General features: G+C 39.2%; 2 protein-coding genes across 3 annotated transcripts in view; both read right to left on the bottom strand.

Annotated features, from left to right (window-relative positions):
- Positions 1-5,945: 5,945 nt before the first annotated feature.
- On the bottom strand, positions 5,946-17,040 carry mlec (malectin). Of its 2 annotated transcripts, XR_013933424.1 has the most exons (7): positions 16,862-17,040; positions 15,787-16,066; positions 14,265-14,443; positions 13,835-14,011; positions 11,795-11,852; positions 9,801-11,413; positions 5,946-9,510 (listed from the first exon to the last, which is right to left on the bottom strand). XR_013933424.1 is itself a non-coding variant. In XM_080432561.1 (6 exons), the coding sequence occupies exons 2-6, from the start codon at positions 16,025-16,027 to the stop codon at positions 11,169-11,171; spliced, it is 900 nt and encodes a 299-aa protein (XP_080288687.1). In that variant the 5' UTR covers positions 16,028-16,066; positions 16,862-17,040; the 3' UTR covers positions 5,946-11,168. The 2 variants fall into 2 exon arrangements, 1 of the variants encoding a protein (XP_080288687.1); XM_080432561.1 differs by having other exon boundaries at positions 5,946-11,413.
- Positions 17,041-23,368: 6,328 nt separating this feature from the next.
- cabp1a (calcium binding protein 1a) overlaps positions 23,369-23,707 on the bottom strand; it is a gene marked incomplete at both ends in the record, with an annotated part of 12,368 nt that continues 12,029 nt past the window's right edge. Inside the window, 2 exons of the mRNA XM_080433602.1 lie at positions 23,369-23,394; positions 23,526-23,598. Of these exons, the coding sequence (XP_080289728.1) occupies positions 23,369-23,394; positions 23,526-23,598 (99 nt within the window). The remainder of the gene's footprint in view (positions 23,395-23,525; positions 23,599-23,707) is intronic.

The following is a 23,707-nucleotide window of genomic DNA, read 5'->3' as shown; positions in this document are numbered from 1 at the left end:
TGAGGTATTTTTACTTGACTGGAGTTTTCCTATTTTCAACACATTTACTTCTACTCCACTTCGTCTCACAGACAAACATACTTTTTACTCCACTACAAATATTTGAAAATGTAGTTACTAGTTACTTTGTACATTTTGATTATTACAAAACTTAGCCTACTAACCACTTCAGCTCTATATATATTTCGGCAATTTGAAAATAGCAGATCTACAAGTGATGCGATGCATTGTGAGCTTGTAGATGGGTTATTTTCAAAAGATGTTTTAAATGTTTTGAAATTGTGAAATGGGACGTTCTGCACAATGAGTACTTTTACTTTTGGTACTTTATGTACATTTTGATGCCGATACTTTGTACTTTTACTCAAGTACATTTTGAATATGGGACTTCTACTTGTAACAGAGTAGCCTAGTATCTACATTGCAGTATTAAAGTAAAACATGTGAGTACTTCTTCCATCACTGTCAAATGATATGACCTCAGGAAAACTTAACTCATCAAGTAGAAAAAATTGTATTTACCCAAGTATGTTAGCCTCATCAAGGCTATGTCCTTGCATAGGATTTCCATGATTTTTCAAATGTAATATTAAACATTATGAATCGATGCTGATTTAAAGATGTAGCTAATAATCAGCCTGTTGTGCATGAACAGCAGTTTTAAAAGCCTTAAAACAATTCAGTGATAATAAAAAATATGTATGTAGTACAATGTAAAACTCAATTTATTAGACCTTTATGATTAGTTTCCCAATGGAAACAAGCCATAGACTTTTTGGGGTTTAAAATCCTCTTAGCAGACCTTGTATTGAACTGTGCTTTCCTGTGCAAACTGCTAATAAAGAATTTGATCAATATTCAATGTCTCCACCATTTCTTGATTGCAGTGAGAGCACATCCCGTCCTCCCTGGACATCCAGGTTGGCCGGCCTTTCTCGATATCCAGGCTGTGCACTTTGTCTGTACAATGTTGATATTTTTCTCAGTTTAATAATCAAATGGGTTTCATAATTTTGTTTTTGTTGATTGATCATTTGGTTGGGTTGGATTTGTCAAGAAATTATGCCAATGTCCTGATTATTAGTAGCGTTAGGAGGAGGGTCTAATGCTGGTCTGTTGAGCATCAGGCCAACCTCAGACCGTCCGATAACAGGAGATTTTTTCCCAGGGGGGGGGGGAATGCGATGTTCAAATCCCAGTCCTCCTATATAGGTCATTGCTTTTCAACTTTTCGTAACTGAAGGCTAATATACAAAAGAGCGCTCCAACAGTATTAAGAGACATATGCTATGAATCAGTGAGAGATGCCCTAGTGAGCTAGTGATCCAACTCCCAGTACAGAGTTTCCATGTTCGAAACCCAGTCTTTCTATTGTTCATTACTTTTCAACTTTACTAACTGAAGGCTAACACAAAAGAACGCTTCAAAAGTACTAAAATACTTAAAATTTGAGTGGCTGAGAGATGGTGTAGTGGTCTAAAGATCAGACTCTTAACATGGAGATGCCATGTTCAAATCCCAGTCCTTCTATTATGGTTCATTGCTTTTCACCTTTACTAACTGACTGAAGGCTGACATATAAAAGAACCCTTCAACAGAACTAAGAGACATTTGCCTAGAGCCAGTGAGAGATGGTGTAATGGGATAGTAATCAGACTCTTAGCGCAGAGGTTCCATGTTCAAATCCCAGTCGTCCCATCTTTCGACGTTGCAGTACTTTGACATTTTCAAGGCCAAAATACAAAAAAGCAAGACAAAAGCACTAGAAGACACCTGCTGAGGGCCCAAAGGTGCGTTGGCGCAGTGGTGTGGTGTGCTTGATCAGTTGCCTCTGCTACAGACAGTTTGCAGGTTCAAGTCATATGCCATCAACGTACACGGAGGACTGTCGGGGGGACTGCGTCCCTCCCCTGTTTCCTGATAGTTAAAGGTGGGGGGTTATGACTGAAAGAGCTTTTCCCAGCTGAAGTTTTACAGAAAGACATTTTTGCCAATGGCAATGGACATTTAAAGGGAAAAAGGTACAAACTTCGGCAGGCTACCAGTCCTACATACTTACATCTAGAAACCCCATTCAAACTTTAAAATGTTCATCTTAATGTGGACATGTTTGCCTGAAAAGGAATCTTTGAAATTTTTATAGTTTTAGAATTGTACTCCTTTAAAAGTTCAGAGATTTATAATGGAGGCCGATGGAAGATTTTGGGACCTAAAAAAAACACTTTCACCTAGAAACTCCATTCACACTTTTTTTTATAATTCAGCTTACTGTAGACACACATGCTTGAACGTTTTACTTTGAAATGTTTTGTAGTTTCTGAGATATTTAACTTTTAAAACATACATCTGAAATCTTTGGCACCTTGCTGTTCCCTCATACTTTAACCTATAAACTTGATTCACAATTCAAAAAATCCACCTTACTGTGGACATGCATGCTTGAGATTTTTACTTTGAAATCATTTGTAGTTTTTGAAATATTTAACTTTAAGCACCCAATGCATCCTCTACCCCACACATACAACAAAAACGCTGTGCATACGCCGTCCATACGACAGACCTCAGTCCGCAGCTATTTTGCCAAAAATACGTTGAAACGACGTCGACTCACGACTGACTCGGACGTCGTATGGACGGCGTATACACGGCGTTTGGGCGTTGTTGTAGGCTATTTGCCATAGGCTACCTGCCAACCTCAGACCTTCCGATAACAGGAGATTTTTTTCAAGGGGGGGGGTTTTGGGAGTTTGACACTTTTATCAGGCTTTACTTACATAGGATCCATTAAAAAGTTAAAAGTAGCAATAAAAGAGCCATATTTAATAATAACATTTTGCTGGGGAACCCCTGCAAGGACCCCTGGGGGTCCCCGGACCCCACTTTGAGAACCAATGCTTAACGCTTTTTGAAAGTCCTGAAAAAAAAAACAAGACTTGCGCAACAAAAATCGGCAAGACACACCATCTCCGGTTTACTTCCCGTATTAGTCTCCCGGACGCCTTTTTAGGAGACCGGAAGCAGGTTGGCGTCCACCCACTTCACACAGATAGCTACGCGAGACTATGCCAAATTATGTTGCGCGAGTCTTGTTTTTTTTGTCGATCTGCTGTTTTTGCTATTTTAGAATGTTTATGCTGAAAAGTAACAGTTTTGGCCATAATGAGGTTTCCGCCAGACAATATATTTATATTTATATTGTACATGCAAATTGCTACGAAAACGTATTGTTTCTGCACTGTTTCTTATTTTTATTTTCATTTGTAATAAAATGTCACTGACATCACAAGGTATTCTTCATTTTACGTATGGTCCAGTATATTATTAATTCATATCAGTCACTGTATTCCAGTGGGGCAAGGCAGCCTACTGTAAGTCTTAAACAAAATATATAAAACATAACCCTAACCCTCAACAGTGGGGATACAAATGTTTTCGCCTTTATCATAAAGGCAAAAAATCACGAGGATGAAATGCATAATTTATTAAATAATATAAAGGCAATATCAAATACATTGTAAAAAATTTGAGACATGACGCTCTATTAGCAAGACAGTCTTTTATTATATTATTCCTCATTTTGCTGGTTTCCCCTGAAATCCCTTTACTGTTACAGAGTAGAACTGCGTTAGAATCTCTGCTGGTGATGTGGCCATAGCTGAATGGTTAGAGAGCCTGCCTGACAAGCCATAAACCCAAGGTTCGATCCCAAACCTCAGCAATGTGTCAAAGTGTCCCTGAACAAGACACTTATTGGAATAGTTCACCCAATAAATACTTATTTTCTATCAATTACACACTCCATGAAGCCTTGAATTCATGGAGATTTTTTTGTTTTTGACACATTCCTGAGCACAGACTCAGACATACTAGTAGAACATAATCACGATTCAAAGAACCACTTTTAGGGGGGGGGGGGTCATACTGACCACGCCCCCAAGCAGGGGGTCTGGTGGTCCCCCCCCCAGGAAATTTTTAACAGAGTAGATGTAATTTCCAGTATTCTGGTGGATTTTGGGAGTTTGACACTTTTATCAGCCTTTACTTACATAGGATCCATTAAAAAGTTAAAAGTAGCAATAAAAGAGCCATATTTAATAATAACTACTAATGACTTAAAAATGACTATCTCTTTAAAATTGCATTGGACTGGAGTTTATCCAGACAAAGCAACAGTAAAAGAGTAACATTCCCATTCTCTCAGAAAGAGAGTTTTTGTGCATGTGAGTGTGTGTGCCAGAATCAGAGAGAGAGAGAGAGACCACTCAAACCTTGCCCACTCACACTTTCCAACAAAAAGAACAATCAAATACTGCCATTGTGATTTGCATACCACAAACTCAAGGAACTAGCAAATTAACATGAATGGCCGTGGCTGCATATCAGTGAGGGGGCACAGAAAAGGGGTGGAATCCCCCAAAACAGGATAAGAACAGGAGAAATGGAAGAACAGGAGACGCCCAGGAGATGGGGTCAAATAATAGGAGTTTCCTGGTGAGAACAGAAGGGTTGGCAGGTCTGATCAGGACCAGTTGAGTGAAGGGACTCTATGTTGATCTTTTGGCTTTTGAGGGATGGGTAATGCTAGGATTCGGGGTCACTAATTTTATGTACTCTCTCTCTCTCTCTGATGGAACCACAGCCACGCTAATGTCCAGGTTGGACAGTTGGAGACCATTGACCAATCAACATTTCTTACTCAAAATAATCCACAATCAAAGCAGTCTAGAACCAGTCCTGTTGAATATCATTAACAGGGAAACAGACATTTTATGAAGTCTTGGGGTTATGATCAAGGTTTCTGTGAGCAATATTCAGTGGAGTAATTGAAATGACAAACTTGAAAATACAGTAAATGATAGTGGATAGAGACATGTGCATTTAATCAAATAATAACAAACACATTTAGATAAAATAGCACATTTATTAAAAACAGCATTTATCATTTGCAGATATATGCCACAACTGAGAAAGGTTGGGGATCTCAAATACAATTATCAGTTCACCTGCTTCTGCCTGTTATCTATCTATATAGTAGTACCTTATTCAAATTGAGCATACATTCTCTCACATACAGTATATCCATAATGTGTAACTTGTTTGAATAATGGTTATGTTGTTTGGACAGTTGGAGATGCTGGTAATTTAGTTTTTACTTTACTCACCTTACATGTTCAGTTGCTTTGAAAACAGCTATAGACAAGGAGAAATCACATCAACCAGTACACTGTCTGCACTCCATTTCAAATTAATCTCAAAAGTAATTTTGTGGCAATCAAAAAATATTCTGATTGTAGGTTAGGGTTTATGGGTGCAAAACAGGGGGTGGGCCACAATTTAACAAAACATGACAAACAAATGCTTCTCCTTGTTTATTCACTGCTTTCCAAGGCAAGGGAAAAAAAAGAGTAAGGAAATGAGGAACCGTTAGTTCATGAAATTAAATCCAAGATTTGAGATGGAATGATAGCAATTCTTTGGTTCTCAGTGATACAAAAGCCAGGAATTCTCAAGAGCACGACTTTCATTCAACTTCATTTCAAAAAGATGTTTTAAAAGTTTCACTCACAATCTTCATCAAGACTGATGTCCAGCAAAAAGTAAATAGTCAGCAAACAACATGGCAGATAGTTTCAAACTGGTGCTGGGCATGTACAATAGTTAACTTGCTATGGACTTAAATCTGTAGTCTTTTCACCGACTAGAACACCTAGAAAGGTTGGTTTGTTTCAGCCCAGTTAACACAGGAAGCCAAATGTCGCATGACAACTTGTTATTTCAATACTTAATCCATGAGACAAATTCATAAAACCAATTAATCTGAACTAAGGGCCAAGGGCTGTTAAGAGTGGAATGAAAATGTAGCCTGTAACTTGTAATTTAAAGAATCATAAAATGACCACTGAATGTAATAGAAGCGCAACAAAAAACATGGAACTCAAAACAAATCATGGTGAAGTACAATGTATTCAAAAAAAATCAAGGCAACAAAGACTCAGACAAATACAAAAAATGACAAGATTTTAAAATAAATGAGGCAGTGCAAAACTTCACACCAATAAAATATCACATTAAAAAGCAAACAAAAATAGATCCTGAGGAAAATAATTCAAAGATACAAATGCACTATAAAATATCTCCAGATTAGCCCCACTCTGATTTAAATTATACATAACAAAATGGAAGATCCCACATTTTCTGACTCAGTTCATTTATTTGACGTCCTGACAGTCAGTATGTCTGGCTGCCCATTAGATCATTTCTCTTATAGCTCTGTGTACCAACAACCATCCAAATCCCAGCGGAAAGGCCACAGTGTCTTCAAACAAGAAAACAAATTAAAAGCCCAACTAGAAAACAAAACTGATGAAAACCGCTGTCACACACAAAGAGGGTAATCTTGTACCTTATATATACACACGCAACTGTGTAGAATTTTGACATAATTGTGGTGACTCTAGTGCTGAATTTAAATGTCTTATTTAATGAACTATTGAACTTTAAGTTTTTGCATCTTTCTATAGTACAAAGGTGCTTACATCTATTTTAAATATGCGTGATTTCTTTACAAATTAGCAAACCCCAAAACCATCATTGATTGACAAGCAAATCTCATCTTCAATTATTTCTTGCCCATCAGCGATAAACATGGAAAGGGAGAATCCAGGGAGTGAGGAGGGATACATAACTGAATGACAACAGTAAGACAAGCAGAGCGGGGTTGGGTGATATTTAAGACAAGTCAGTAAATCAGGCAACATTACAAAAGTGTCCTTGGTAGCTTAGCAGTAAAAGGGACTAAGGGAGGTAATTTGATACATAAATAGAAGAATTCACAAGACACCCCTACTGAAGCAAGGAACAAAGTTGCTTTTCAGTAAATAAATACCTGAAGCAACAGGATATATCAACGTCGAGGGGCAGAGGATATGTGGGCACGGCCAGGGTAAAGAAAGAAGGCATTAATGTAGCAGGGAAAAGGTGCACAGGATAAGCTTCTTTCTCCAGTTCACACAGCCTGTTTCAAGACCTCCACTACAAGCACTGCCCAGCAAAAATCAGGGCGGGGAATTGACACTAGCAACCTGCCAGAAGCTGTACAGTTTGACTGTGGCTGCCAAGTCCTTTCACCCACCCTGCCAGCTTGACAGGTATACCAGCCCTGCTTTGAGGTTTGAATACATTATATATTAAAAAAGAAAAAGAATCACATCACATTTGGCTGGCTACATAGTTAGAGTCTAGTGCTGGCTAGACGAGGAAAATGTTCCTACCCTGCCAAGGACCTTGGAACTCTTGGCTTTAAACCATCTCTGAAATCAATGGAGCACAACCATATCCCATTAAACTTCACATTGACTTTGAAAAAAAAAAAAAGGGAAATTCAACACAATACACAGATGAAAGCCTGTGGCTTAAGGTATGCCCTTTTTCTGCATTTTGCGTTTCCTCGTCATCCTTTATGTGTGCAATGCATGTCCTCCTAAGGTGGAAATTCAACACATTGTCAAATTAGACTCACGTTTTGTAGCTCCACATCATTCCACGGATTAAAATGCAACGGTACAGGGGACACTGGTCTGAATGTAAAATCAGGCCAAAGTAAAAACTGACCTTGTCTTGATGTTCACCATCTTAAAACAACTTAACTGCTATGAGCAGACCTCAAATTTGAGGTAAGATAAGTATGGAAACAAGGATAGAAATAACACTCAAGTTTTCCCCACATAACCCTTGCAACCACAACTGAATAATATTGTGGAATTGTTCTTACAATTTCTATTATATAAATACCATTAAAACTGAGTCAGACTGATTTCAAATGCTGCCAATTATAACCATATTTTGTAACTGGGAATATAAATGATGGTGTTTCTTATCCCTTACACAAATAGATGTTTGCCCCATTTCATTGCTGACCATTTGAGACATCATCTGTGTTTGTGAGGTTAATAGATCAGGCTACCAAGAAGAGATCTTCTATAAAATACACTCTTTGGTGAAATGAAACAAAGGCAGGCATGCGTAATTATAAAATGAGTGGGAAAGGCAGAGAACTCATGGCTTATGACCGTTCTGTAAAGACCCAAACTCATTTGAGTGTTGGCAACATACTTCAAACTCAACAGCGTTAAGTAGAGGCCATTGTTAAGAATGTGTACCTTTTCCTAAAAGAAACATGGGTAAGCCCTAAAAAATGTCAACACTTTTGCCATACAATTCCTAATAACTTAATATCTGTAATATGAAAAGCTGCAACAAGTGCTGACAAATTGCAGTTGAATTTAGGAACACAGCTGAATACACTGGTTACTCCAGGGGTGTCAAACTCGTTTCCTTACTTGTGGCATTTACAAATTTTGCATACACAACATATTCGTGAAACCCAACTTGCATTTGTATGAATGCAAATATTAATCTAAAACACGACAGCAGAAAACATGTAAGCCTTGCCGGTATAAGGCCATTGCAATAAGATTAAAGAACAATAATTGAAAATCATGGCATGTGCTTCCTTGCACATAAAGCCAGATGTATACCAGGCATGCAAACAGCCCAGAGGTGAAAAAGGTGACAACATGTCGTTTTCTTTCGGGTCAGGTGTCACATAATTGCCCTATTTGGGTTCAAAAGAGGTGACTGTAGCTGAAAAGTGACACTTTTGCAAGTCTGTACTTAGTTGCAGGCCAGTGTCACACACCAAAAGTAGCCGATCTAGAGGAGACCAGGTTAATCCTGCAGGGGAAATTCTGTTTTCACCCAGCTGATAGCAGCTCAGATGGTCCCTTTAAGCGCTCTGGGGGGGGGCAGTTAGGGGTTAAATTACCTTCCGTTTCCCAGGCGGTCTCTCTATCCATTCAGCTACGGCCACATACAAGTTCACCATGTGTCACGCTGCAATGCGTTGTGAGCTTGTAGATTGGCTGTTTTTGGCATGCAACGCTGTGCACTAGGGCTGCACAATATATCCAAATTGTACCTTCATCAAGAGATCAACATGCGTGATATACGTATTAAAAATACTGCTTGAACTGGTATAAATGGTATATTTACGTGCCATGTATTCACACTCTGCATATCAATTCATTTTGCTGATCATTTCGAGCCCTATACAGCCTTACGCCCGTGTGTATGCGACTGGGAGTAAATGAGTTAAAGCGCATGGGGGGGACGGAAGGGTAGAGCATGTCAACGTGAGCATCATGATGGCTGAATGGAGAGAGATGAGCACAGAGGAAATGTGGACGTTTGTGGCTAAAAAGAACAGCACGTCTGTTATTTGGGAATACTTTAGATACAAGGGATATAGAACAGAGTCAAGTTAAGTAGACTACGCAAGTACTACAGATCTGTGGTCTAGCTGAGGGACAGCCTGTATATATTAGACTGTATATTAACAGTCTAATGGAGCTAACGTTGTGAAGGCCACCGAAACTCTACAAGTAGACATCAGTGTTTTGGCCACATAGGCTGCATCTTTCTATCAGTAAGTGACTGGGGGAATAAAGTGATCTGCGTGTCACTGTAACATTAGTTAACCATTGTAGGTTTTCCACTTGAATAGGCTTAATTCATAATATGCCCATTTTGTCACCTAAACTTGTGACTCAATTGTGAGAGGCGAGTAGAGTATGTTGCTTTATAACCTATTTTAAGGACACGCTAGGCTGCTATATAGTAGGTAGGTGATGGTAGTCTTTATCAAATGCTGTAATAGTTCGTTTTTAATTATTGCAGTAGGAAAACTGTGAAATTATGTTTTGCCGTTATTGTGTTTTTACAGAGGTTTTAAATAATAATACATGTTTGTCTTGTGTCTCGTCTTCTCCCCACTCCCCAGAATATGCAGTTAATGATGGACATAATGTTAGAGTTGGAAACATAAGTTTGTATAGACATTGCAGTTGGATTAAAATTATGTTTGTATAAAGACATTGCAGTTGGATTAAAATTATGTTTATATTAATTATTTAACTTGTTTCCAGGTTTTTATTTATTGAAACAATCCAGGTAGTAATTTATGTTTTTGTTTAGAGTATAACAAGTTTTAAAGGGAGCAGTGAGAAACTGTATTGCCACTAAGTTGGTGGTATATACTGTATTCATTGTCAGTTAGGGCTGTAGCCATGTGCAAATTGTATTGCATGTTCTGGAATGGAAATAATGCATTTATTTTTTCCTCCTTTTTTTCAGTGTGCATAGGCTTGTATTGTATGGGGTCTAAGTTAGCAGCAGCGAAACTAAAACAGAAAGACATTAAAACTATATTCCAATATTTGTTTACGTATCGCAAGTAAAATCATCATTGCAATATTCAACAACGATGTTGCATATCGCAATATCGTTCACCCAATATTATGCAGCCCTACCGCACAACAAAGTACATCAAGCCCTTAACTTGTGGACTACGCTGGAGTGGAGAAATGCAAAGTTGATGAGAGTTAAAGAAAATTGCAAACCTATCAAATGGCAACCAAGTATTTCCATCACCCAGTTTGTCTCATGCTTTCTATCAATCTTATTTAACTTAATTTCCAATTCCACCTCCAAAACAGCGAATTTCCATGGAAATACATAAAATTTCAAGGTAACTGATTTTTTTGTGCACACACAAGACCAAAGATGTTAAAAACAGAGTTCGATTTCTAGCTGAGCCCAGTTCAAAAGAATGCGTTTTGAAATTGTAAAAACGGGCCCCCACGCATTTCACTACTGAGCTACTGCGATGTGGTTACGAACATGTAGGAGTGGTGTCTGCACTGAATATCTTGTCTCAAATCTCTGTGACAGGAAATGAATGACGTGTCATTCGATTGGAACAGCCAAGATGGATTGTGAAACACATTCACACAGAGGCACACGGCATACACTCTCTACAGCCCCCTTTTCATACCATAACCTTTCAAAAATCAACAACATGAAGACTCCTATCTTGCAGTTGGTTCTGATTTCCCCCAAGAAAATCGTCTCTTTTGTCTGCTTATCACATTGATTCTGTCCATGCCTCAAGCTCTGTCCTGCCTGTATGCTTTTAACTGTGCTGCTGCTGCTTTCACATGACCCCCCCACCCCCTTCACCCTCACCCCCATCGCTCTGTCTCTTACGCTTGATCTCTCGTCAGTCTCTTGTCCATCTTGTCCCCCGGTTGTCTCCTCCCTAATTGGAGTTCTCACAGCCGACAAAGGCAGAAGAGCGTGGGGATGAACACCCCGAATGCCACCAGGATGGGGAACATAAGGCTGCTGTTGTCAGCAGCGTATGGGTTTGGTGTTCGGGGTCCTGACTGGACCCTGTACTTGGGAGCTGTCGAGGCACTCTTCTTCACACCGTCCTCTCCCACTTCAGTGTCCTCCTCTTCCTCCTCCTCTTCTTCACGCTTCTCCAGGCCAGGGTGAGGCTGGAGTTTTGGTACATCTGGGAAGCCCAAAAAAACAAAACAAGAAAAACAGAAGGACTGGATTAAAACCAAGGGATTTTTTATCTTGTGCAATGTGGAGATTTAGAAAGGTAATAACAAAGGCTTATACCACACATAACAAATACTGATATTATTGCCTATATTTTCTTTATAGGCAAGGCGGTTTAACCAGAGGAGGCATTTTAAAACAATGTGCAGTTTAACCACATAAACCCTCACCCTTATTCCATAAGGCCAAAATTCTGAAAAATAGGCTAACATTCAGCAAAAGATTTAAGACCTATGTACAGTACATGCAATGCAAGCTTGTAGATCGGCTATTTTCGCTATTTGATGTACAACCAAGAATGGGGTGAATAAAGTCTCAGGAGGCTCACCCTCTAATGTCCCCTTCATTACGTAAAGGGCGCAGACCTTGGGGTTGTCGTAATAACCCTGAAAACAATCACAAGGACAGGTTATCATTACACAGCAGAGGATGTGTCACGTCACGCTTAAGTTCAAATCCACCCCTGAAACTAAATTCATTTTCATCTAGTTATTACGTTCAATCGATAATTGTCACTGCACATAATCCTACACGGGCTGGTGCAGCACCTGTCAGCAGGGAGTGTTGGGCGGGAGGAGTAGGACGAAGGCTCTACGTCCTCCCGGTGGGGACTCCTCACTGGTAGGTGAGTCAGTAGGATACAACATAGAAATGTGTGTGGGGAGGAATCAATTTGCATAATGGGGAGGGAAAAAATGGGTAAAAAGGAAAAAATATTTTTTTAAAGTTACACATAAATTAGGCAGATATTATTCGCCTTTTAGTTAATGTGTACAATTCAAAGGCTGAATCAAAGTATCTAAACTGATGGTGTGGAAGAGAACAATGTTTCTGTCTAGTGACCATCTACAATTTCTGTAATAAAAGTATAATAATCAAGAGCGCGACATGGCAATAAGAGGAGCTTGGTATGGTGATTATGATTTGAATAGTGTAGAGCACAGGACGCTATAAATCTATCCAAGTCTTGAAAAGAAGGTCGAGGCAGGATCAAGTTCAACTGTTACTAATTGAAACACTGCCACTGTGTATGACCATGCGACCAAGACGGACAGACAAAGCGTTATTGTCACATACAAGAACATGTAGGGACGATGGGTCAAGTTGGGGACAGATGAGGACATGGAGTTCAAGTCGTACTTTTCTCGCTTTACATTTTTCACTTTTGTTTGTAGCATAAAATGTAAAAACATAATTACATTTCTAACCAGCATTATAGTGAAGCAATTTGATAAAACCATGCAGTGTCAAATAAAATGAAACATTGTATTATTAATTGCCTTGCCATTTCATAGGCAAAATGTTAAATAATTGTGTCTCCTTCTTTATCAAGGAGAGAAGGCAATCTGTCCTATTTCTCTTTTTAGAGAAGGTTAGGACGTAAAAGGGGTCACTGCGGAGAAAGAGACAGTCAGGAATTAAACCTGAGAGAGAAATGGGGACTATGCCAGTATGCCACCTGACAAGTTAACCTATAATACAGCCTCAAAGACTGTATCTAAAAGGAGCAATCTAGTAGTACCAAAATGTTAAGCAGAATAAATCTCAAACAAGTAAAGACATGAAAAGAAACAAATTAACTGAGTTGCCAAGTACTCATTCAATTCCTTCTATTCTATTTATTTATTTATATAAGGAGAATTTGAGGAAATCAAACGAAACAATACTTTTTCGGCTACAATTTACAATTATTTGTAGCAGTCAGACCTTTGTCTATTATTTAAGTTTCTTAGATTAATATAATCGTGGGTTGTCATTTTTGTTCGTGAAACATTGCCAGGGATTGGGATTGGTTTGGGATTGGTTTTCTGTGGTACCGTACAGTGTCCCATCAATGTAGAACACAGTGTCACATCAATGTAGAAGTGAAACCTACACCCATGGTTATTACTACAAGCCTGAGGCAAATGAGTCACTATTTGCTAATTTCCAAAAGCTGAAAACCTGTTATTGCTATTCTCTGGTGCTATGGATTGGTATGTAAAGGCTAAAACTGCCATGTCCATTTAGGAGACTGAAATTGCACCTCACTATGTACTTCCAAACGGCATTTGTAAATAGTAGTATTCAAACCCACACCTTATTGACTGACAGTGACACAATAGATGGCATCATGGCAGGAATGCCATCTCAATGACGATACGATAAAGTCAAAAAGAAAAACGACAGCCAAACCAACAGGCAGGCAGCACCCGCAGCGACACTATTTCACACAATATAATTAACTTTCTCAGATTGTTTCTGTCCACTAGTCCTTGGGTCAACCTCTGGATGTTCACGTCCCTGTTTAAAAATGGCACCCTGAAAAACCAATTTTCTGTTATGGACAACATTATGTCTCGCAGAGTAAATGCTTTAAACAACTCACCTTGACAAACTCTATGGTGAGCTTGCCATTGAAGGTGGACACCTCTCCCTGCACGCTCAGCTTGCCACGGCGAATGGAGAAGGGGACTATCTCATCATGAGCAGTGCTGTGACCCACCCGCTCAAATATATCCAGGTCTTTCACCACCACATGGCCATTAAGACGCACATCAAACACCTGATGACAAAGTAAGACAACATAAGACTCAATAATGTAGCTTTCGGCAATGATTACCAGCTTGTGCTGTGCAGAACCTTGCATTATTCAAGGTGTCAGGTGTGATCCTCAAATGTTGTTCCCAGTGGGTGTTAACAAAGCCATACAATATCAAATAGATAAGCAATAAGCATTAATATAACAAAGAAAGAATTATGTTCTATTTTGAACAGCTAGCAAAGTCAGATGGAATATCTTTAACAAGGTAACACACCTTTTGCTGAGACTGAGCAAAGTAGACCTCTGCATACTTCATGACCAGTATATACTCTCCTTCTTCGCGAATGGGCACTTCATATCCAAAAGTGTCCTCATTGTAACGCTCGGTTTGGTAGAGAATCTGGTCCTCTGGACTAGAGCGCAGTATAGGAAGGCGCACCCCATAATCAGATGCTAGAACAAGAGGACAGTGTCAAGATCAACGTGCAATATGCTAATTCTCCAAACTCATCTTTTAAAAGAGGTTACACAAAGCCCTGACATCTCCGTTAAAGGTAAACTGATAAAGTTTTGAGTGTTGCTATTAAAGTCACATGGTGATGTAATGTCCTTCCTCTGTACTTTCAAATCATGGAATACAATACAGTGACCATGTGTCTCTCTCTCAAATGATATGGTACTTTTACACCATTCATCCAACTTTCTCCACTTTCTTCTATCCATGATTATAATTAGGGTCTACAACCTCGTTGCTATTAAAGTCACATGGTGATGTAATGTCCTTCCTCTGTACTTTCAAATCATGGAATACAATACAGTGACCATGTGTCTCTCTCTCAAATGATATGGTACTTTTACACCATTCATCCAACTTTCTCCACTTTCTTCTATCCATGATTATAATTAGGGTCTACAACCTCTCTAAGGTCAAATTAGAACAGGGGTCTTCAACAGGGGGTCTGTGACCCCTAGGGGATCCTCAGAGTTTCTACAGGGAGGTCTCCAATCTTTGTGTGATAGGAACTTTTTTCTTTTGCATTAACCACTTGAACCCTAGAATCCCTATTCTGGTGGGAACATTAGCATAAAATAGCAGCTCTACAAGCTCACAACGCCTCGCGCTGTGAGGTGTTGTGAGCTTGTAGATCTGCTATTTTTGGCAAAGAGGTTTGGAGCAGACCAAGAAGGCTACAGAACCAACGGTCCAGTACTTAGTACCGAGGGTTTAAGTGTATAATGTCTGAAAATACACAACATATTAATAGAGACGGTAAGTCAACAAACCAAAAAACATTTATTTACACTGACGACAGTGCTGTCAAAATGTCTATGAACTAAGCCATCTATGAAATCTATGAAAAAAAGTTTAATATGCAACACAATTGTATACATTATGTAGTGAGGGTATATATCTATACCCTACTATAGCTGCTATAGGGTCCTTGGCCTGAAAAACGTTGAAGACACCTGACTTGGCACATAATGACATCAAATACTTCCTTCTACACTACAGGCAGTGTAAAGGGGAGGAGCTCCAGCTCTACGTGCTCACCCATTATTGGGTAGTGTTTACTAGCGGAAGGAAGGAACTCAAAACCACGCTCTCGAAATGAATCGGAACTCTATATTTCTATGATTGCGTTTGCGGGAGGAGAACGCTTCTTTAACACGACAACATCACCATTCACCAGCACACAAAACCGCAAAGTCGAGCCAACTTGTGTTTAATACCACCACGGGTTAACAAACAAGTGCCGCTGGCGGCGTGTCGTGTGTGTCATGACACCAGAACTCACCTTTCCCCAGCTTTCCTTCCAGCGGATCTTTCCTGAAGTGAATACCGTGCGTGTCCGTGTGAGACTCCCCTCCGGCGTTCACGGCCCAGATAACTCGTTCTGCGAGGAGACTGGCCGGGCCCCCCGCCGCGCCGTCCGCCCCCCAACACTGTCCTGCCAGCAGCAGCAGCGACACCAGCGCCGCTGCGACCAGCCAGCCGAGGAGCCGTGGTGGTGCACCCGTGACCCGCAGCATTGCCATCCACACACACACACACAGCCCCTGGTCCCTGGTCCTCCACTGTGGGAAAGAAACAAGCGTCTGTTCTTAAACATCCGCAAGTGGTCATTTAGCTCGGAGGGGGACCAACATGTCCATTTAGTTTCTGTGTTGCACACTCTCAGGGTGAAATTAAATCGTCAGTGTTTTTGAGAGTCTCAACGTTACAACTGCATGAAACATTGAGGATTTCAATTCGTATACTGTCAGAGTTACAGACTAGTAAGGGGTCAATTTAGACCCCCCCCCCCCAAAGGCACCCAGATAGTCCCTATAATCCACTTTGAGAACCACTGGTGTACACTCACTACTGGCGTTTCAGGTCATCATTGCTGCATGCATGCATGACTGCAAGTATACAGCACAATCAGGAGTGTTAGTTTAACTCTGGTCTGGGGGGGGGGGGGGTTTAATAACGAACCCTTACAAGGGTCCATGGAATGGATGGAAGCCCCCTCCCACATGCATCCAGATGGAAAGGTTAGCTGGCGTTATAGTGGCTAGCAAGCTTGTCTAAATGATGACTGGATGCAACATACCAGTAGCTACCTAGCTAACGTTAACGTGACTGCTGGTTAACCCTCAACCACATAAACCCAGAAGTTGGACCGGTGAACACGTTCACATGCTTGGTGTTTGCATGCATATTATGTATACTTCTCGCAAAAGTTACAGGTACAAATAAGCAGCCTTGTTAAGTTAGCTAAGCAAGGCTACCTGCTAGCTAATGATACCTGTCTGACCAGAAATACTTGGTCAATGAAAGCAAGCACCCGGCTAAAACAAGCCCGCAAAATTAATGTCACATTCTCTTACCTGATTTTTTGCGGCAATTTGCTTCAACCTATCTTCTTTTGCTGTGTGCAACGTTTTCTTCCTTATTCTATGGTCTAACTAGCAGCTACCTACAATCTACGCTAACGTTTTAACTACACAATCTCCTTGACTCCTATGGTAGCCTCCTCTCTGCTGTGATAGACTGACGTTGACTTTCATTCAATGAGTGGCTCAAGCTAAATGTTGGCTAGCTGCTAGCAGCGGCTAGGTGTTACGCGTCCCATAGTCCGGAGAGACGGTCGGTTGGCTCGCGCTGTGATTGGATAGTAGGTTGCCCAGCAGCTCTTTGCGTGGTTTACTTTGCGCCCGTCCGTGAATTTTTCTCATTGACCCTAGCTGCACTGCAGGGTGTCTTCCAGTGTTAATTTGGACAGCATTTTGATTTAGTTTTAGTCATAGTCTTTTGAATAAATCTCATTTAGTTTTAATAATATTTTAGTCGTCTGAAAAGTTTTAGTCGTCTAAATATCACAAGGTTTTATTTGTTTTATTTCATTTTATTTGACTAAATGAAATCTACAGTTGATTTTGTCGACAAAAAATATTTTGTCAGGGATTGATGGCGTTGTATTGGCAGATTTTACAATTGGTTGCATGCTGAAGATTGATCAGTGAATATCACCTGCTTCCTAGGCTGTGTTTTCCACTTCCTGTCGATATCATTGGTCATCTGACCAGTTTCATTGGATTTCATTGGATCAAATCAACAGGAAGTGGAAAACACAGCCTAGGAAACAGGTGAATAGATCTGCTATTTTCAGAGCGCAACACCTGCAGCGCAGCCAAACATAAAATAACTTGTCTTTTAGTTCTACTGGATCTCTTCTCCACTAGTTCCTCCCTAACATTTTAGTCTAGTGTTTATTTGTTGACGAAATTGTCAATATTTAGTCTCAGTTTTAGTCATCATAGCTTAGTTTTTATTTAGTTTTTGTCAGTGAAAAAAGGTAGTCCGCGAAAAAAAAATCGTTATAGTGTTAGTTGACGAAATGTATTTATGCAAGGTGTTGAAAGCTTATTCTCCACTGTGGGAAGACTACATTTTGTGCAAAATCCACTTTTTGGCCAGGGGAAAAAATATATAAAAAATTATATAATACATAATTAGTTGTTGTTTTAATGTATTTCTTTGTTTGTTTTTAGCTTTGGAGATGTTTAATTTCAAACCATAGAAGTAGATCTTCAGAATATGCCTATATTTTCACTCATGATTTCAGTTGATAATTCATTTTATATTAAAAATAATTCACACAGAAAAATCCTGTCTCGAACAGCGTACCATTGCCATCCACTGTCAATGTAGTTGCTGCCAACATTTGGGTATAAAAACAACAACAATATTTGTATTTTATTTTTTGTTTTTGTTTTTAAACCATTTGGACATCTCTTCCTCGAAATGATTGACGTATTCATAGGTCTGTTCGTATTTCTGTCAGGCTGACAACCAACTAGCCAATCATAGCGCGACCGTCCATCCGGGCTATGGGATCTAGACCCATCTTTGGTTTGAGTTTGGTTTTGGTTTGCAGGGGACGGGTACAACCTAACATGATGTTCAGTTACCGAGTGACAGAATGCCTACCCAATCACAGCCCTGTGTTGCTGTTGGGCTGTGATTGCAAGTCTACAGCAGAGCCGTATAAGAGAGTTATGACACTAGCGTTCACTAGCGTTGAATCCCATTGTAAGAATAGAATACGGAAGTGCTCTGTCTATCTCAATGAGATAGTTCCAATGTTTGGAACTATAGCCCATAGCAGCCCGCTTTGCGGCGAGATCAAAGCGTGACGTTACTCTCTCTTCTACACTCTGGTCCACAGGATAGATCATAGAGTTAAAAAAACAAAAAAACAAACAAAAACACCGAAACATTCAAATAACTGCAGCTATTCTCTCACATTAGTGTCACACACACACGCGCACGCACGCATGCACGCACGCGCACACACACACACACACACACACACACACACACACACACACACACACACACACACACAGATATGATTATATATATATATATATATATATATATATATATATATATATATATATATATATATATATATATATTATATATATAATCTGATAGATAGATTGATAGATAGATCTAGGCCTATAATAATATAAGTGTAGCCTATTTTGTACAACTTCCATGATAGAGCCATATTGGTAGTTTAATTACATTTTTCTGCTTCTTTCACTTCACTGCTTTCACTTTTACAGTCAATCGATAATGTGTGCAATCAAAAAATAAACCCCCTTTCTCCCCTCGCCAGTTTGGTACGTTCTAAACCTCTGTCCAATCACAGGAGTCCAACACAGCGCACAGCGCGATGCACTCTGGGTTTGGAGGAAAAGAATGAATGAAGATTGTTTCCATGGTAACAGCAACATAATACTCTCTCGGAAACGTGAGTCCTTGAGGGAGAGGAAGAGAGAGTTTGGCCATGATGCCATGGTAGTTCCTTATTATGACCTGAGGCCGATTCTACAAAAGGTCTTCTAAATCCTAGAATGTTGCTATAATATCAGTGGTTTTCAGACTATTTCATGTCAAGGACCTCCCAAAATTATATGTATTTGGCCACGGACCCCCATCTCAAAATATGTTGTTCCAGGGACCCCCCAGAAGCAAAGATTTGAGTTAAACATTTCTTGTAAAAAATATATATATATTCAAAGATTACACAAATTTTCACGATAAAAAAAAAGCAGATCTACAAGATCATAGCGGGGCACTTTGTGTTCCCGCTTTTAATGGGTTTAGTATTGGTTGGGTTTATTATGTCACAAATACCCTGCCTGCCTGTTGTCTATAAAAGATGCACATTTCCCCAGCATATTACATACACCCCCATTGCTGATAATGGTTTTACCCATATTTGGCTTTTCTTAAACCTGTAGATTTACTATTCATTATTAGCCTATTATTATTGTTATTGTTATTGTTATTGTTATTGTTATTGTTATTGTTATTGTTGTTATCATTATTATTATTATTAGGCCTACTACTACTATTATCCTGTTGTTGTAATATTATTATTAGCAGTCTGTGGAGCATATGCCACACCAACACTGCTTGTGTCTGTATGAGTGACAAATAAATAAACCCCCCTTGTTTAATTTAGCTGAGTCTAGGAAAATAAGTTAAATAATTCTACAGCAAACTATTGCAATTTTGCCACAAACTGATAGGCCTGTTTAACTTGTGATTGTGAACATCTGTTGCATGGTTGCCCCAGAACAGAACACTAGTTAATAATGAACCAGCAGGTGGTTATCATGATCACAGGTGTCTTTAGGCCTGAGCTGGGAGAAGAAATACTGACATTTCCTGAACTTCTTTTTGATTCCTATGCTCAGCCTCTCATTGAAAACTAGATGCCTATATGGCCACAACAACAATGCTAATGTTTTCTCAGAAGAGGTAGAAGTGTTACATGTAGTCTTATGATTAGCCTATAGGGCAATGGGCTCACAATAGCAATGAATAGGACAGTAACATTCTGTCAAAAGATTTAACTAGATTCTTTATGGTATTCTTGCCTTACCCTGTTTACAACTGGGGACACAATGGCTGTAATAAACTGATAAAGTTTCTGGAAAGATGCCAGTATGTAGACCAGTGGTTCTCAAAATCACTTTAACCACTTTACACCCTATATACTGTACATCAAGCATTTGAAAATTGCCGATCTACAAGCTCACCATGCATCATGTTGTGAGCTTGTAGATCGGCTATTTTAAATTGTTTTATTTTTGAGATGGGGGTCTGTGGCCAAATGCATATTAATCTGGAGGTCCTTTACCACTGATGTAGACAATAGCCTACATCAGTTTCTGAATTGTTTCATGTGACATGATACTGACATGATACTGACCATGATACTGTCCAGGATACTTAAGATACTGACCAGCATACTGACCAGGATACTAACATGATACTGACCATGATACTGTCCAGGATACTTAAGATACTGACCAGCATACTGACCAGGATACTAACATGATACTGACACAATACTGATGATGTCAGTATCATGGTCAGTACCATGACATGGCCTGACAACCCCTTTAAGGCTTATGTCTTACTGTGTGTGCAAGTGTATTCACTTTTTATCTTTATTGCTTTTAGAATAAACACAAAGATTAGTTTTTCTGGTATTTATTGTGCACGTTTTTTGTGTGTTTTCAACATTTTCAGATATCACAGAAAATGGGGCTCCTGTGTAAACATGTTTTGTTTTTCTACAGTTAACTTGGCAAGAGTTCCTGTTTACTTCATAAAACACATATGCGAATGTGCATAATGTATTTTAGAATTCTTTATCTTTGGCATGCATAAAAATACACTTGGACAACACAGATTTGTCGAACTGTGCGAACACCATGTTGACACATACAGAACAGGTACAACTTTATCACATACACATCCACTCTAAGACAGAATTCACATGTCTTGCGTCTAACCTTGGAGAGAACATGATGCAAACATTAGTCTCTAGAAGCAAGTGTCCAAAGACTCAATGCTTTCTGGAGCTGCTCTCAATTTGTGGAATGCATTACAATGTTCAGAGTGATTATTATTATTTGCATTACTTGTCCTTGATCAGAAAAGTCAGCAATACATAGACATACAGCTTATTTTGGTGTCTTTCAGTCTTTCATTAATGCACAATGCATAAGAACTTGTCTGCTGGTTTCATCATAGAGATAAAGGGCTTTTGCATCATGAGATTTATCTATGTGTGTTCACTGGCATCATCCTGATTCTGGAAGGGTGTAGTTAGATATATCTGGTAAAAATCACAATGTGGTGGTTGTTAGACTGTTAGTGAACCAGTGCTATCAACTAGACCACCTCCTGCTAAGAATGATGATACAGAATGATAAAGAAGAAACAAAATCAATGCAAGAACCTGTAACTGTAATTATTTTTTATAATTTAGCACACAGGCCCTGGAATATATTACGTATATATATTATGTCTATGATAGTGGTGGTGATGAATGAATACATAACTTTGATAGTTTTTCTGTAAACAAATTGTATCAATCTCACAACCAAGTTTGTGTAAATAAGTGCTTTGATTATTGGTCGCTTTGGAAGAGAGATTTCAATGCTTGTAAACATTGATGGAACTGTCATGTATCCTAGGAAAAACAGGAATACCTCATGAGAACAATGTTTTAGAGTGGAGTTTACATTCAGGGAGCTCATTTCATAGCCTAGGAGGCCATAGATTGTGTTGCTTTCTTCTGTGGGACTAGAAAAGCGTGACAATTCACAGAGGGTCACATAGTCACAATATACTGTATGTAGATCTGACACTGGAGCACCAACATCACACGAAGGACATTCCGATAAAACTGTGACACTTTTGAACATGACCAGCGGACTAGGTTGGCACAAGTTTGCACATAAAAAGTGGGAAAAGACTCAAAACACTCAACACAGCACTCATCTTTTACATATTATCTATAAACCTTAACACACTTGGTCTCCAATTCATATATATCAAGTGGAGAACATTCTACTAGACACATAATAATGCCATGTAGTGGCAACAGTCTGTACATACAGCAAGTTATATAATTTATGAGAATTAAAGTGCGAAACCCATAACATCGACAATCACCTGTTAGGCTACAGCAAAACCTTTGCCTCAGTTTGAAGGCATTTTCAGGAAGAACACTTATTAAACAGAAAGTGTGAGGTCATCCCTTTCTCCAGAGAGGTCAAGGAATGTCAATTCCAGTATCATTCAGGTTGGGATGGCTCAGAGCTCCAAGCATGTCCCCTGTAAGCTTCATTATACTCCATCGCAAGATGGTGTCGCCAGTGGTGGAAAAAGTACTCAAATTCTTTACTTGAGTAAAAGTACCAATACTGCAATATAGAAATACTCTGTTACAAGTACAAGTCCAGAATTCAAAATTTACTTGAGTAAAAGTACAAAAGTATTGGCATCAAAATGTACTTAAAGTACCAAAAGTAAAAGTACTAAAATATTTGAAAATAGCAGATCTACAAGCTCACAACGCGTCGCGATGCGACGTGTTGTGAGCTATTCGGCTATTTTCAAATAGCCTATGTATAAAATAGGGCTAAAGTGGTTAATGTATGTTTTATAATAATAATTTATATCTAAAGTTTTCAAATAATTGTAGTGGAGTAAAAGTAAAATGTTTGCCTCTGAGATGTAGTGGAGTAGAAGTAAAAGTATTGGAAATTGGAAATACTCAAGTAAAGTACAAATACCTAAAAATTTTAGTACAGTACTTAAGTAAATGTACTTAGTTACTTTCCACCACTGGGTGTCGCCTGCAGAAAATAACTGATCTACAAGTAGATCAGCTCTTTTTGGCAAGTGACACCATGGTACTACAGAGTATGAATTAGGATGCATTCAACAGACAAGTATACAGAGCTGCTCACAGGATGACATTCAGTGCTATTAATGTTCTGATCAGCTTCTTTGTCCTAGCGAGACATCATTCGTACAAACTCTGTGAAAAGAAATAACAATGACAGAAGTTTACTTGTACTTACTTGTGCTACACAGGATATGCATAACACAATAAACCACAGTATAATGAGGATATACATGTGCATAATTATGCAAAAAAGGTTAGCTTGCCTTCAAAATCAACAAGCCCATCTCCATTCAAGTCCACGTCCCTCAGGATATCCTCAATATCCTTATGACCAACCTGTGTGCGCGCGCACACACACACACACACACACACACACACACACACACACACACACACACACACACACACACACACACACACACACACACACACACACACACACACA

Source organism: Gymnoscopelus braueri (assembly GCF_963280865.1).
Source record: "Gymnoscopelus braueri genome assembly, chromosome: 7".
In the NCBI taxonomy this organism is placed as follows: Eukaryota; Metazoa; Chordata; class Actinopteri; order Myctophiformes; family Myctophidae; genus Gymnoscopelus; species Gymnoscopelus braueri.
This window is presented reverse-complemented; position numbering and strand designations above follow the sequence as displayed.